Genomic DNA, 14,488 nt, shown 5'->3' on the forward strand with positions numbered 1-14,488 from the left:
TGAACTATGAAGTCATCACTTAAATATCCCACTAAGTTTTTTTGCATGGTTTGACGTGCATTGCACGTGCACAATTACTAGTACTCCCTCCTTCCATCTATATAGGGCCTAATGCGTTTCTTAAGACCGCCTTTGACTATTGAAAAGATTAATAGTACATGACATGCATAATGTGAAAATTATATCATTGAAAGCTCCTTTCACACATGAATTTAATGGTGTGCTTTGTGTAAGTTGCATGTCATATATTATTGCTCTAACATTTGGTCAAAGTTAGCCTTGAAAAATGCATTAGGCCTTATATAGATGAAAGGAGGGAGTAGCAACCAGTCACCGCTCTTAACAAGAAAGATTGACATTTATCTTTGTTGTACGGGATTCTTCCTTGTATTCACAATTTTTTAATTTTTACTTTTATTCTATCACCCCATAATTTCTTTAAGACCTCGTAACATTAAATGCCAGAGATATCAATACTACATTATATAACAAGTTCCCTTTCTATTCCATTCCTAACATGGGGAGGTTCCTTTATTTTACTATTTGTTTCCGTTATCTGATGGTAGTGAAAAAGAAAATATAACAAGTTTTATTGCATTCTCTAGTTGGCGTGGAACTACATAAAAGAAGAATTCCTATGATGGCCTTATTTTACCAACCATTCTACGTGGCTAAATAAGTCTCATAGTATATTCCTACAGCTTCACACTGATGATGTGCTCGGAGGCTGCTGACCCCGCATCCACCGTCATGGTGTGGGACACGGCCGTCGTCTGCGAAGGGTGGTCCACCGTTAACTTGTAATCGCCGTGGGCGAGGTCGAGCTCGAGCATTCCATTCGCGTCGGTGGCGGCGGACGTCTTGTGCGTCTTCCACTCGGCGATGAGCTTGTCGACGAGGTCGCCGACGGGTAGGTTCTTGAAGCTGTTGTCGGTGAGGCACATGACGTAGCATCCGTAGGGGTGCCACGCGGCCCACATGACGATGCCCTGCACGCCCGGGTGGCCGTAGGCTTCCCTTAGCACCTGCTCGAGGAACTTGACCTGGTTGGGGCCCTTGACGACGTCGACCTCGGTCATCCACATGGGCAGCTTGAGCTGCGCGAGCGTGTCGAGGGCGCCCCTGACGTAGGGGAGGTTGGGCGTGGTGAAGTGGCTCTCGAGCCCGACACCGAACTTGAAGCCGGCGTTGCCAGGGTAGCCCTGAATGAGCTTCATCTTGGCGACGTACTTGGTGGGCGTGCCGTTGGGGTCCATGGGCTGCTCCAGCGTGTTGAACTCGTTCATGAAGAGGACGGCGGTGTGGTCGATCTGGCCGACCTGCTGGTAGATCATGGGCGACGCGCTGGGGCCGAGCTTGGTCTCGAAGAAGTTGAAGTGCAGGTTCTCGTTCACCACGTCCCAGTGGATGAGCTTCCCGGCGTAGCGCGACACCACGTTCTTGAGCCGCTTCTGCATGGCCGCCTTGAGCTGGTTCAGGTTCATCGGCATCACCCACTTGAGCTGCGAGCTCTGGTCGTCCCAGAACACGTTGTGCCCGCGCACCTTGACGCCGTACTTCTGGGCCAGCGCCAGCATGGCGTCCGGGGTGCGGTAGTCCTCCTGGTTCTGGACCCACTCCGTGCCGTACCACTTCATCTCGTTCTCCATGGTGGCCACCGTGAAGCGCGAGAAGAACCACTTCTCGTACGCCGGGTTGCCCAGGATCTCCTTGGTCATCGCGTTGCCGAACGGGAACCCGGCGCGGAGTTGCTGGATGCTCACGTTGGCGTTCGCCATCGGCTGCCCGTCGGGGCCCCTGGCGACGATCTTCACCGTGCTCCGGCGGGCCTTGTTGGCGGACTGGCGAGCGTGGGCGTTCCATTCCTCGAAAGAGAAGGGCTGCAGGGAGACGCTGTCCACCCAGATGTCCACCGGAGCGTCACTCTCGAAGAAGACCTCGCCTTGCCCGTAGTGATAGGCGCGCGCGGTCATGCCGCCCTTGAGCATGGTCCAGCAGCCGGACTGGGCGTCGATGGCGCCGGCGGTGATGTTCTCGCCGTTGGGGGCCTTGACCACCGCACGCACGTGGGCCGTGCCGGCCGACACCCGCAGCCATGCTGCACACGCGGAACACCAAGATGAACTTGGTCACATGCACTGCATCATGCACACCTACGTACGTTACGTACATTCGGTATGGAATGTATATATATACCTGATAGCGAGTAGTGAGTGTCGCCCTTCATCTGGATTTTCTGGTAGACGCTGTGGGACGGCGAGGCGGCCACGGCGCCGGTGCCCAACGGGGAGCTGCTCGCGCCCTGCACCACGGCGAACTTGTTGCCGGAGGCCGACTTTCTGACGCCGGCCTTGATGTCCCGGCGCGTCGACCACCCCATCAGGCCGTTGTTGAACTCGCCGTTCTGGATGATGCCGCCTTTGTAGAGGGGCTTCATCGGATCACCCAGGCACTGAAACCACAACGACATGCTTGTAAACGAATTATGAAAACTGATGGTTGTTTCTTTGTCACACAACAATATCGATCTAACTATAGATTTCGTTTTTGGAGGCTGCATGCATGCATGCACAGATCAAGATCGAGACAAACAACACCAGAAAGACTCAACAGGAACGCCGTGACTTGCCTCGATACTAGCCGTATGATCATATTCCACAGACTGGACAATGCACCCTGCATCAACACAGACACACGTCAGCGAGGTGACCGTGCGTTTCATGCCCATATTCACGTTAATTAACGTACGGGCACATAAAATTAATCACCATCAAGGCATCAACTGACCTTGGAGCAGCGAGATCCATAGCAAAGAGAGCACCAGTTTCTCGACGAAATTCCTCATTGTCACTCCCTCTCAGTTACTCGTACTGACTGAGATGCGTTAGTGAATGGACAGATGGAGGTAAATATCCCACATATATAAGCACGCACTGCAGAGTAACCGGTGAATTTGTCAGTTTCACTTGACTCGGCACTACTCAGCGACAGATACGGTGTAACGAAGAGGCAGTTCAGAATGTGCGGATGCCATATCAAGTTCCCAAAGAGTGTTACAGACTGTGTCCTCGTTGCATGCGTCGCCCCAGCCACTCGTGTTGGAGCTCCTCCAGCAGAGCTGTCGTGTGTGGATAATCACCGTAAATAACCGCCGGTGTAATATTTTGACCCCCAAAATCAATCGAGCAGAGTCGTTACGAGCTCCATCGTCATGTTTTTGGAGATCACTCTAAACCGAGCCTGCACGCCTCCATATTTGAAGGGTGTTTTTGGAGCACACTTCATCCTGAAAAAGGTTTGGCCCGACCGACATTTCCCCACTCTTCTTTCATCGTGTGACGCCTCCTCCCTCCCTCGTCATAGCGTCGTCTTTAGCACCCGCAGTCCCCGCCGACAACACCATGGACTCTATCCCGACTCCCATGTCACATTCCTCTGGTTTGAAGCCGGTTCCCGCGACTTCCCTGCCTACACATCACCTCCCGCTCTCCGCTGGCCCAACATTAGTGCAGAAATGCCACCAGACTGACTTCATAAGTGATGCGTCAATTTCAATCCATGTCAATGCGATTTTTTTCGAAATAGTGATGGTGTGGGTATATTTGGTAGGTTACTGGTGGCGTGGCTGCATTTTCACACGACACAAGTGTGTGACACCAAGTGTCCGGCACAAGTTAATGGTGACGAGGCACAAGTCTGCACGCCACTGGTATTGTCACTAGTGCTGACGTGTGCCTTCTCCACATGCGTTGCAACGTGTCCCATCGAAGAACCGGGGTAAGAAGGCGGCTGCGACGGGCAGCATCCCTTCCGCTCACCCCTTCGTCTTGGTGGCGGGTGAAACTCAGATGTCTACCCAACTCCAATACATTCATAGATTTTCCTAGTTGGTAAAGAAAACCTCTTACCTGTCTTTTCTTTCGATAGGTTCATTTGAATGTAGTTTGGCAGTGAAATAATGGTGGATCTTTGTGTGTAGTGATGCTTTTGTGCATTTGGGAGCACGGTCAAGAACAAATCATTCTTAAATAGTATGGTGGATGATTTGGTTGTGGCCAATGATTTTGATCTTGTTGGTGAGTCGGTCCTGCAGTTTGAGCAATTGAATGAGGAGGACAAATATGACGAATTGGATCAATCTCATTTCTCCGGTTCTTCGAGGAAGAAAGGAATTCAGATCGTAAACTACACCAGGAGTGAGGATGCTGCTCCTTTGAGGGCATGGCAGGATATTACTCTCGATGCGATCCATCGGAAAGATCAAACGAGTGCATACTATTGGAGGCGCATCGAGTAGGGTTCCATCATAACCTTGGCTTAAATCCAACCAAACTCTTTAATTCAAGAGATGTGCAACCATTGGGATGGTTATTTGGAACAAGTGAGGAACCCTCCTAGAGGTGTCACCGGTGACCAATATAAGAACACTCCTGTTATTTTTTAGAAAAAAGTATACTTTTCATCCCTCAATTCTTCGTGAAGTCTAGATTTGGTCCCTTAACTCCAAAACCGGACAACTTGCACCCTTAACTACTGAAACCGGACAAGATTCATCCCTGGTCACGGTTTTGACCGGTTTTGGTGTTGTCACGCCCCGGTTTTGACCGTGCCGACTCAAATCCGCGTACATTTTCTAATTCCGCTTAATGTTTTCAAATTCGGGTACTTTTTCAAATACGTGAACTTTTAAAAAAATTGTGTACTTTTTCCAAATCCGCGTACTTTTTCAAGTACACATATTTTTTTAATCCACGTACTTTTTTAAAGTTCATGTGGTTTTTTCAAATTCATGTAATTTTTTAAAATTGACGTACTTATTCATATTCGCGTACATTTTTTTGGATTTGAAAATTTTATGCGAACTTGAAAACGTACGCGGATTTGAATTTCTTTCACGCAAAATAGAAAAAAATGTGTGGAGTTGAAAAATTATGTCAACTTGAAACAACTATCTGAATTTCAAACAAAGTTCATGGATTGGAAAAGGAACATGGATTAAAAAACTACACCAACTTTACAAAGTATGCGGATATGAAACAAGTACGTGAATTTCAAAAACACTTCATAGATTTGAAAAAAAACTTGGATTTGATAAAATTACACGAACTTGAAAAAATACACTGATTTGAAAAAAGTACACAAATTTCAAAAAGTTCATGGATATGAAAAAATTAGACGAATTTGAGTCAGCACCGGTCAAAACCGGGGTCAGTCAGCACTAAAACCGGTCAAAATCAAGAGCAGGGACGAACCTTGTCCGGTTTCGTTAGTTGGGGGTGCAAGTTGTTCGGTTTCGGAGTTGAGGGACCAAATCTAGACTTCACCCAAAGTTGAGGGACGAAAAGTATACTTTTCTCTATTTTTTATTATTGTAACCTTAAGCATTTTCAATATTGCTCCTCCACATTGTTGGAGAGTACTCGATGTCAATGAGAAGTGAAAAATGAGGAATGAGGAGGCTCCTTCAAAACATGAGAGGTCGTGAAACATTTCCTCTTTGGTATTGGGTGACAGCGAGGAAGATGATGGTGATGGAGAGGATAGGGTGGCTAGAAGTCCCACACCGGTGTCTAGCGTGGAGTGGCATGACGGAAAGGAAGTGGTCAAAGAAGATGCCCGAGAAACAAGGAGAGGTGCAGGTGTTAAAAAATAAGATTGATGAGTTTATCAATGAAAGGAATCAGTACATGGAGAGGAGGAAACAAGAAAAGTTGGAGATAGAGAAGAGTAAGCTTCAAAAGAAGAGGCCAAGGTTGAAAGCTATGCATGAAACTGTAAGCCCATGGAAGAAATGATGGCACGTAGGCTTCAACTTGAGGAGAATCATTTTGTTTTTGCAAGAGTAGAATCGGTTGATGCAAGAGAAGGTGTATGAGGAAAACCGGTTGATGATGTTTGATCCCACTACCATGAATCCAACATCAAGATCATTTTTGTAGGTAATACAAGTGGCGATCATGCGTTTTAGGACGACATGGAGCGCCCAACATACTTGAGGAGGAGCAGACGACATGTGATTTGTATATATCGGTTGAATGTATGCATGATGCTTTGTCTCTTTTTTCATGCAGCTTAGTTGCTTACGGAATAATACAAAACGTTCCACCCAAATCAAAATGTGTGAACAAAAAGATCGTTTCATCGAAACATGTGAACGAAAGAAGAAAATGAGATATGACGACTATGTGCTTGTGCGCCTTGGCCACAGTGCCGGCCGGCGATGGACACGCAGCAGCACAGTGAAGCAACAGAATTGCCTACACCGATATTTGGGTGGGCCAGTTCAACAACCTGAGCAACTCAACTGAAACCGGAACAGAGAAACAGAAGGGTCATATAATACAGGAACAAAACTTGGCACATAACAGAATGCTAACAATTGGCCGAAACTGAACCAAGGTGCCTGCCATGTAAACTGGAGAAGCATCCATTCATCTATTCCAACAGAACAGAACCCATGTCCATATGATGATAACAGCAGGAATTCGTAACTAGCATCCCTTAAGCACGGCATCACCATCAAGAGTATTTAGGGGATCATCAACAGAACCCATGATGCAACAGGAATCCATAGTACTATTCAGCTAGAGTACGCATTTAGGGTGTTTAAACCCAGCAGCAGCAGGAACTTAAAAGGTAACAAGAAGCTAATATAAGGAGCTAATATAAGGAGACGGTAGGGTAAATTCAGCTGGTGCGTGTCACTTGGGTATCCCTTTCTCTTGCTGGCCAGTGCAGTGCTTCATGGGTCCCTGGGTTTCAGCTTCTTCTTGGTCCTCGTCTGAAAATATAAAATGTTGAAACAGAGTTAAGTTGGCAGCCACAAGTGATTCAAATCTCTAGGAGTGGGTTATCAACCCATTGCACATACTGCTCCGGAATCGAGAGATCGACGATTCAGCACAGCAGAATATGGAGAGCAGTACACAGCAAAAATATAACTGAAGTCTGAAGGAGACATAATAACATATACAGAGCTGTACTAGTTATCTCTGTCAGCGTCAGATTGGTGCAAAACACTAGTGAGCTGACTTGGCACATTGACTTTGAAACCAAACATCATGAATTTGTGTATGCTAATGATAAAGTTTCAGAGAAGGTGTTTGATGCTACAATAACTGAAGCCAAAGGCAAAGAGACATTAACAATGATAGCGTCATTATGTCTAGATTGATACACAACTGTAGTGTAGTTAGCTCCACTATGTGTCTAAAATGCTACAGTACTACTACCTTACAAGTTACAATAACTCTGAAACAAGCATCATAAATAGGTACGGATGGTGAAGAACAGAATGTGTTCGATGTTATATGACTACTGCGGCATGACAAAACGAAGAACATGCATGAACAGTATCTATCAAGTCAAATAAGCAAGTGACACCAACAAATAGAATTAAAGTTGGCAACTACTGCACAAGTGATTGAAATCTCCACGAGCAGGGTATCACTCGATTGCACACATTGTTGCAGAATGAGGATTCCAGACGGCAGAATACACACAACTGTAACTTAAGTACATGAACATGAACAAAGCTGTAGTAGTAAGCTCCCTGTCTCCCTTAGCATCTAGAATGATGCAAAACACTAGTGAGCTGACTTGGCATATTTACTCTGGAACAGGCATCATGAGATTGCTTAATTATATTGATCATAGAAGACCTACAGAAGGTGTTGATCCTACAATGACTAGAGGCAAATAACATGGACAGGGCAATATTTATGGTGACCAAGGCCAAGAACATGAACGATGATAGCATAATAGGCTCCATTATTTGTAAATTGATACATAAGTACCTTCCAATAACTCTGAACCAAGCATCATAACAAAACACTGTGATGAAAAACACAATATGTTCGACACCCAAGTGACACGCATATATCATGACTGAGGTATGGCGAAACAAAGAACATTGACGGACAGCATACATAAAGGCTAGTAAGGCCAAGCATGTAAGATGATAGCAAAACAATAATAGGTCGCAGTTAAGGCTCACCTCGTTGCAGTGGCCACATTTCTTCTTGCGGCAGTTGGCAGACCTGACGGGAAGGCGTGCATAGCACCTGCAAAACAAAATTGCTGTAATCTTAGGGCATCTCTACATTGCCATTGCAGTGATTGCACACAAAATTGCTTCTCAACGATTATCTTCTTATGCAAAAATGAGAGCCAATGGGCATGACAAGGAAATGTTTAAGAGTCGTCATATGCCACTGCTAATTAGTTGAGAACTACAACAAACAAGCACATCGATCAGAGAACAGAGATAGCTCATAGCAACCACCTCTTCAAACATCACACGCATGAACTTGACCAGACCAGGGTTAGGCATCGATTCAGGGGCTTACTTGCGGCAGACGAGCTTAAGCTGCCTGTACTTGAGGGCGAGCTGAAGGAGGTTGGGCTCGATCTTCGGGTAGGTTCCCCCCTTGCCGGTGCCGCCCCTGCCGCCGTGGAGGTGGAGCACGAGGTGAAGCGTGGACTCCTTCTGGATGTTGTAGTCCGCCAGCGTGTGGCCTTCTTCCAGCTGCTTCCCTGCGAAGATGAGGCGCTGCTGATCCGGCGGCACATCTGCAGTCCATCAAGCGGGATACCAGTAATTAGAGAACGACCAACACTAATTTAAGATGAACAGCAGTTAAATTTGGTATCCAAATCGAGAGTTCAAATTTGAAATGCGTCGTCGCTAGCAGGTTGCTGAAGAAAGAAGACGACCCCATCACTTATTAGGAAACTCATAAACGCAAGCCGATCTAACTCTACCCGCGGGACTCGTCTCGGGTCAAACATGGAATCTATTGATGTGAAGCTAGCTTGAGTGCTTAACGCCACGGATCGCCCAGATCGCGCTCTCTGCTCTGTTCCCAACCAATATGAACAGCGACAGGAAGCAAGTACTACTCGATCGGCAATCTACCAATCGAACACGCAAAAACGCAGAGAAATGTTCCTAGCATCGCCTGGATTTGATGCGCGCATGGGTAAACCGAAAACGAAGAGCAAAACAAGCGCCTCCAAAGGCCGATCGGAACAAACAGACGCAAGGAACAGGGCATCCCGAGTCCAGACGGCGAGCAAGCGGCCGGAGCAAACGCGGAGAAATGTTTCTAGCTAGCATCTCTCGGATTCGACTGGAAACAGGCATGTGTAAACAGAAAACGAGGATCGAAACAGGCGCCTCCAATTCCGAGGACCGATCGACACTAGAACAGGAGCGCAACAGATGCAAGGAACAGGGCTGCCGGGCGCGGCGGCGAGCAGAAGGAGCAAAGGGTGCTAGGCGAGCGCGCACACCAATGCGGCACAGAGATGAGAGGCGGGGAGATGCTTCGCTACCTTCCTTGTCGTGGATCCTGGCCTTGACGTCGGCGATGTCGTGGCCGCCCTCGACCTCGAGCGTGATCGTCTTCCCCGACGGCGTCTTGACGAAGATCTGCATCTTCGCGGGTCGCCGGAGTGCAGCGTGGGTGGCGGTGGCGGTGGCGTGAGGCGGTGTGGAGTTGGATGGACAGCGCCGCGGACTTGGCGCACCTTATATAGAGCGGAGCGGAGCGTGTGAGGGAGGGGGAAGGAGGGAGGGGGACTTGGACTTGAGTTGACGCGTCCGCTACGAAACCCTCGGAGCCCGAAGCGTGGGTGGATGGATAGGCCCGAATGGAGCGTGAGTGTGGAATCGCTGGGCCCTGCAGGGCTCGGCCCGGCCCGGCCCGGGGATTTTGGTCACTGACTGGTGGACCGTACCAGTGGTGCGGTGCCGAGGAAGTTTCGATGATTTCACTCTCTGGGAAAAAATGTTTTTCTTTATAGGCTATACTATAGGTAAAAAATGAAAAGCCTTTTTATTAATTAACAATAGCAAGTTCGTTACAAATGATAATCCAGATCAGATGCGGGACATCATTAATCCCACACGGCATTTCTTTTTAAACATAGTACAGACGCAAGCGCTCATATACACGCGCATACACTCATCCCTATGAACACACACGCACACCCTACCCTTATGAGCACCTCCGAACGACTGAGTCGGCATATCATCTTCAAATTTACGAAGTCGCCATAGGCACCTCGTCATCGACGGGAACGTCTTCTCCCACTGAATGTGCATCGCCGAAAATCCTGAAATAAATTCAGGAATAAATGCGAGCATTAGGACTTGAATCCTGATGGGCTAGGGATACCAAGGTCCTTCTAACCATCCAACCACATGTTGGTTCGCATCCCACACAACATTTCAGGAGCACCTTTTACCTATAACAATGGCCAGCAGGGTTACCGCAATGTCATGGTTAGATTGGATCGAGCGTGTGCCGATGATGCATGGAAGGTTTTGTTTCCTCTTGCACAGGTCGTGCATCTTGCAACTTCTCGTTCTGATCATAGTTCACTGCTGGTGCGTGCCCGTGGGACACATGATAACTCTCAGCATACTGCAAGCCCTCCATACGAGATTCTTTGGGAATGTGACCCAGTGTTGGCGGAAATAGTGCAACAGGCATGGAATAAAAGGAGGCTAACTGCGGACCTAGGCGTTGTTGCTACCTTCCTTAAGGGGGTAATGTCATGAAGAGGTGGAGTGTGGTCAAATTTGGCAATGTTCTTACGGATATTGAAAAGCTCCGACATGAGCTAGAGGAGTTGCATGCATCACATGCTAGTACGGAGGTGATTCGTGCAAAATACGAACTGGATGAATTGTTGTATCAAGAAGAGATGCTCTGGCTCCAAACATCTTGGATTACTTGGTTGAAAGAAGGGGATCAAAATACCAAATATTTTCAGAGACGGATAGTGTGGAGGCACGAAAAAAATCATATTTAGAGACTACATAGACATGACGGTTCATGGTGCTCCGTGCCTTCGGAGATGGAGCGTATGACACTCATATTACAAGGAGGTCTTCGTTAAAGAGCCTAACTCGTTGTCGGACATTGTGTTAGATAGGGTGATCTAGTCCTAATAGAAGACCAGACAATTAACCAAACCAAGCATGCTTAACAATTTGGAAATATAGCAATTGTATTTGTTTCTCATGTATTTAGTGCAGCCAAATTTGATTTATTTCTCATGCGGTATACAATAATAGAATGCACCCACAACAATTGAACATCACATTGCAGAACTAAACCAAACAATTAACTAAACACCACAACAAATGAACCAAACATTAACTAAGCACCACATTGCACAATGTATAACATACTAGAAGATCAGACAGTTAACCAAAGCCAAGCATGCGTGACAACTTTGAAATATACCAATTGTATTTATTTCTCATGTATTTTGTAAAGATAAATTCGATTTATTTCTCACATGGAAGACAATACAAAATTGCAGCCTGAAGAATTGAATATCACATTTGCAGAATTGAACCAAACAGTTAACTGAAGATGACAACTAATTAACCAAATAGTTAAGAAGTGAACACCACATTGCACGACATATAGAACATATACACTAGAGCAACAGATTGCATGGTAAAATTAGATAGCACAATTACTAGAATTTGTAAGGAAAGGCAAGAGCAGCACATGCAACGGCTTAACCGACGTAGCTAGCAAACTAAACATGGGTCCTTATAGTGAGCTAATAAGACAAGCTATTCATCATCGTCGGAGATATCGATGATGATTGGCTCCTTGGACATGGAAGAGGGCGAGGCCTCCACATCGTGGGTGCCCTCGTCGTAGTGGTGAGTTTTCTGAGCCGCTCCAGGCACCAACCTGCTGGCTCTCGAGTTGAGGTAAGCACGTGCACGCTGAGAAAACACCTAGTAGCCTTCATCGAAGGCACCGAGGGTGGCCTCGAGAAAACGCCACGAGCTGTCATTTAAAGTAGCCAACCGCGTCGCGGTGTCGGCGCACGGGCGTCGATGGTGGCCTCGACGGCGAGGTGCTCCTCCAAGATCTGGGGGTCAGCATTAATGGCAGCCATCGCGACCTCATCCGCGCGTGCGGCCGCGATTTGCTTCTCCGCTGCCAAATGCTTCTTGAGCTCCTGGCTATACAGCGTGCACCATGGCTTAGGGTGGCGCTTATTTGGTGGAGGGGTCGGTGATTTGGGTGGAAGGTGTCGCGCCGGCGGTCGGGGCATGTGGGATGTGGAAGGAAGAGAAGGATGGGGGTCGGGTGTGGATTACCTGCCTGGATAGACGAGGCCGAGCAGCATGAAGGAGGGTCACCGGCGAGGAGGCGGCGCTGCAAGTAAGGAGTGAAGGTTTCAACTTGGAAAGGAAAGCGGAAACAAGGGAAATGTGGCTTTTGGTAAGGGGGGAGAGGAGGTAGATATTTCTGCGGAAGCTGAAATTTTGAATCAGTGCAGCGAAAAACTGGCGCAGTGTCATCAGACACGGTCCCTTATTCAGCACTGTGTATGATATGTGAACATCACAAATGATTCATATAGCTTAACCCGTGTGTGATGAGTTTGAACGTGCAAATTTTGGTTCGATTTTCCCTGGTTACAGTGGCCATCCATGTCATTGCATAATTTGGGTACACAAAGGAGACTACAGCACACCCACACTTCTTAATCGAGCAAGTTCAATAATTAAACAGAACTAGCTGACCTAAACATCACTCTAACAAATTAAAGTCCGACGCTCTTAATTAAACAAAACAAAGAAAACTACTATGACTGGTGCTCGTTGATCTTCGACGCCTCCTCCATGTCCAACTCGCGCCCGACGGTCTCCTAGGGAAGGGGCTCCATGGCATCCATCGCACCATACTCGGCAAGCATCTCGCCATCCGCGCCACCATCTATTTCGAAAAAGGCTTCAACGAGCTGGGCGTGGGCGGCCGCGATATGGGCTTGGACGGGCTCCGTCGTGGCAAGGTATGTGGCGGAGGAACGGACGGCTGCTCGAACGCTCTCGGTGATCGCCAACTCTTCGGCCGTGGGTTGTCGACCGTTGTCAGAGAAGCTTCGTTCGATTTGTGCGGTGGCCGCCACGAGTTGGGCATGGGCGGCCTCAACATGGTCGTGGGCGGCCTTCATCAGGGCTAGGGCCACCGCCGTGGAACAGACAGCTGATGTGCCACTCTCGCTAGTTGCTATCCCCGAGGCAGATGTTGATGCCGCCACCTGAGAAGCAACAACAGTCGTTTGGGCTGCCTTGGCCGCCTGGTCGCAGAATGCGGCCACACTCACGCACCTTGTTAACACGCGCATGGCGGCTGCGGCCGCGCTCTTGCCGGAGTGGGCCACTGAAGTTGCCCTCACGACGTGGGTCCACGTTCCCATCTTTTATCGACGACGATTGAACAGTGAAATGATATTTGGGGAGCGAGCTAGTGTGCTTGACACACCAGCTGTGGACTGTAGCCAACGCACCTTCTCACATAATCCATAGGCGTACTATACTCCGACGGTGCTCCAAGATATTTTGTACTGCATCTCACACGGTTGGTGATAATAAACAGCGTGTGATCTACTTGATTTTTCATCTTGATTTGAATTACATAATGGGGTCACAGTGGCAATGGAGGGTGTTTGAATTGCTAGAACTTTTATCTGAAGTGAACATGCAACTATATGTGTGCTATAAAAAATTTGGAATTACTCAAGGTTTGTTTGGACATTTTATATATTAAATTGGTTTTCTAGCCATTTTAGGTGCACAATTCAAAATTAAACTACATGCACATGCTCCAGTGCACCAACATGGGTTGTAAAATCATATATGTGTCCATGGGTTTATGTTTATGTCTGATAACTCACAAGTGTAGGGGATCATTTGTAGTCTTCCTCGATAAATAATAGTGTCGAACCCAATGAGGAGCTAAAGGTAGAACAAATATTCTCTCAAGTTATATCGACCACCGATAAAACTCTATGCACACTTGACGTTTACTTTACCTAGAACAAGTATGAAACTATTTTGCAAAAATAAAACTACGAGTACTTTGCGAGAATAAAACTACAGATAAATTGCAAGGTAATAAAAGTGGATTGCTTTTGTCGACAAGAAAGCACTACAAAAAAAGACACATCCATGACAGTTTGGGCCGAACGATTTTTTTTCTATCATGCTTATGACACTTCTATGACGATAACTGTGACAAAACCCGGTATCATCATAGATGTGGTGGGCTCCTACTTCTATGACAAAAAATCATGACAGAAAATGGGCTTTTCGTCCTGGGCAGGCCGGAGATTCAGCTGCATGACATTCTTTGGCCGTCCATGACGAAAAAACCCGTGGTAGAAGCGAGGGCGAGGAAAATATTGGGAAGTACCCAATTACAGTGGGTGGTCGGGGGCCGAGCGATGTGCGTTTCTCTCGTACACATACGCGTGTGGGTGCAAGGCGTTCGCCTATCGAACCCGAGCGATTGCACTGCAAACTATGCGTTACTGAACCCGAGCGATCGATCTATCCCTGGCTGTTAACTGAACCCGATCGAGCGATTCATTCGCGACTACTGCTAACTGAAGCCGATCGAACCTGCTACCTATTGATAAACAATGAGCGTTGTTGGGGGGG

At 47.4% G+C, this 14,488-nt stretch overlaps 2 protein-coding genes across 2 annotated transcripts; both read right to left on the reverse strand.

Annotated features, from left to right (window-relative positions):
• Nucleotides 1-449: 449 nt before the first annotated feature.
• On the reverse strand, nucleotides 450-2,884 carry LOC119301356 (endo-1,4-beta-xylanase 4-like). Its single transcript, XM_037578315.1, has 4 exons — nucleotides 2,788-2,884; nucleotides 2,630-2,676; nucleotides 2,197-2,452; nucleotides 450-2,098 (listed from the first exon to the last, which is right to left on the reverse strand). Exons 1-4 carry the CDS (start codon nucleotides 2,843-2,845, stop codon nucleotides 696-698), a joined length of 1,764 nt encoding a protein of 587 aa, XP_037434212.1. The 5' UTR covers nucleotides 2,846-2,884; the 3' UTR covers nucleotides 450-695.
• Nucleotides 2,885-6,411: 3,527 nt separating this feature from the next.
• Nucleotides 6,412-9,486, reverse strand: LOC119301357 (ubiquitin-like). Its single transcript, XM_037578316.1, has 4 exons — nucleotides 9,337-9,486; nucleotides 8,349-8,571; nucleotides 7,997-8,063; nucleotides 6,412-6,781 (listed from the first exon to the last, which is right to left on the reverse strand). The coding sequence occupies exons 1-4, from the start codon at nucleotides 9,437-9,439 to the stop codon at nucleotides 6,743-6,745; spliced, it is 432 nt and encodes a 143-aa protein (XP_037434213.1). The 5' UTR covers nucleotides 9,440-9,486; the 3' UTR covers nucleotides 6,412-6,742.
• Between the last annotated feature and the right edge of the window lie 5,002 nt (nucleotides 9,487-14,488).

This window comes from Triticum dicoccoides, chromosome 5A (assembly GCF_002162155.2).
Source record: "Triticum dicoccoides isolate Atlit2015 ecotype Zavitan chromosome 5A, WEW_v2.0, whole genome shotgun sequence".
In the NCBI taxonomy this organism is placed as follows: Eukaryota; Viridiplantae; Streptophyta; class Magnoliopsida; order Poales; family Poaceae; genus Triticum; species Triticum dicoccoides.

Excerpts from the sequence above, each read along its gene's own strand:
- LOC119301356 (XM_037578315.1), bottom strand. The coding sequence starts at position 2,845 with ATGAGGAATTTCGTCGAGAAACTGGTGCTCTCTTTGCTATGGATCTCG. Across the intron at positions 2,453-2,629 it reads ATCATACGGCTAGTATCGAG|TGCCTGGGTGATCCGATGAA; the intron begins GCAAGTCACGGC and ends TTGTGGTTTCAG. Across the intron at positions 2,099-2,196 it reads CACTCACTACTCGCTATCAG|CATGGCTGCGGGTGTCGGCC; the intron begins GTATATATATAC and ends CCGCGTGTGCAG.
- LOC119301357 (XM_037578316.1), bottom strand. The coding sequence starts at position 9,439 with ATGCAGATCTTCGTCAAGACGCCGTCGGGGAAGACGATCACGCTCGAG. Across the intron at positions 8,572-9,336 it reads CAGGATCCACGACAAGGAAG|ATGTGCCGCCGGATCAGCAG; the intron begins GTAGCGAAGCAT and ends GATGGACTGCAG. Across the intron at positions 6,782-7,996 it reads AATGTGGCCACTGCAACGAG|ACGAGGACCAAGAAGAAGCT; the intron begins GTGAGCCTTAAC and ends TTATATTTTCAG.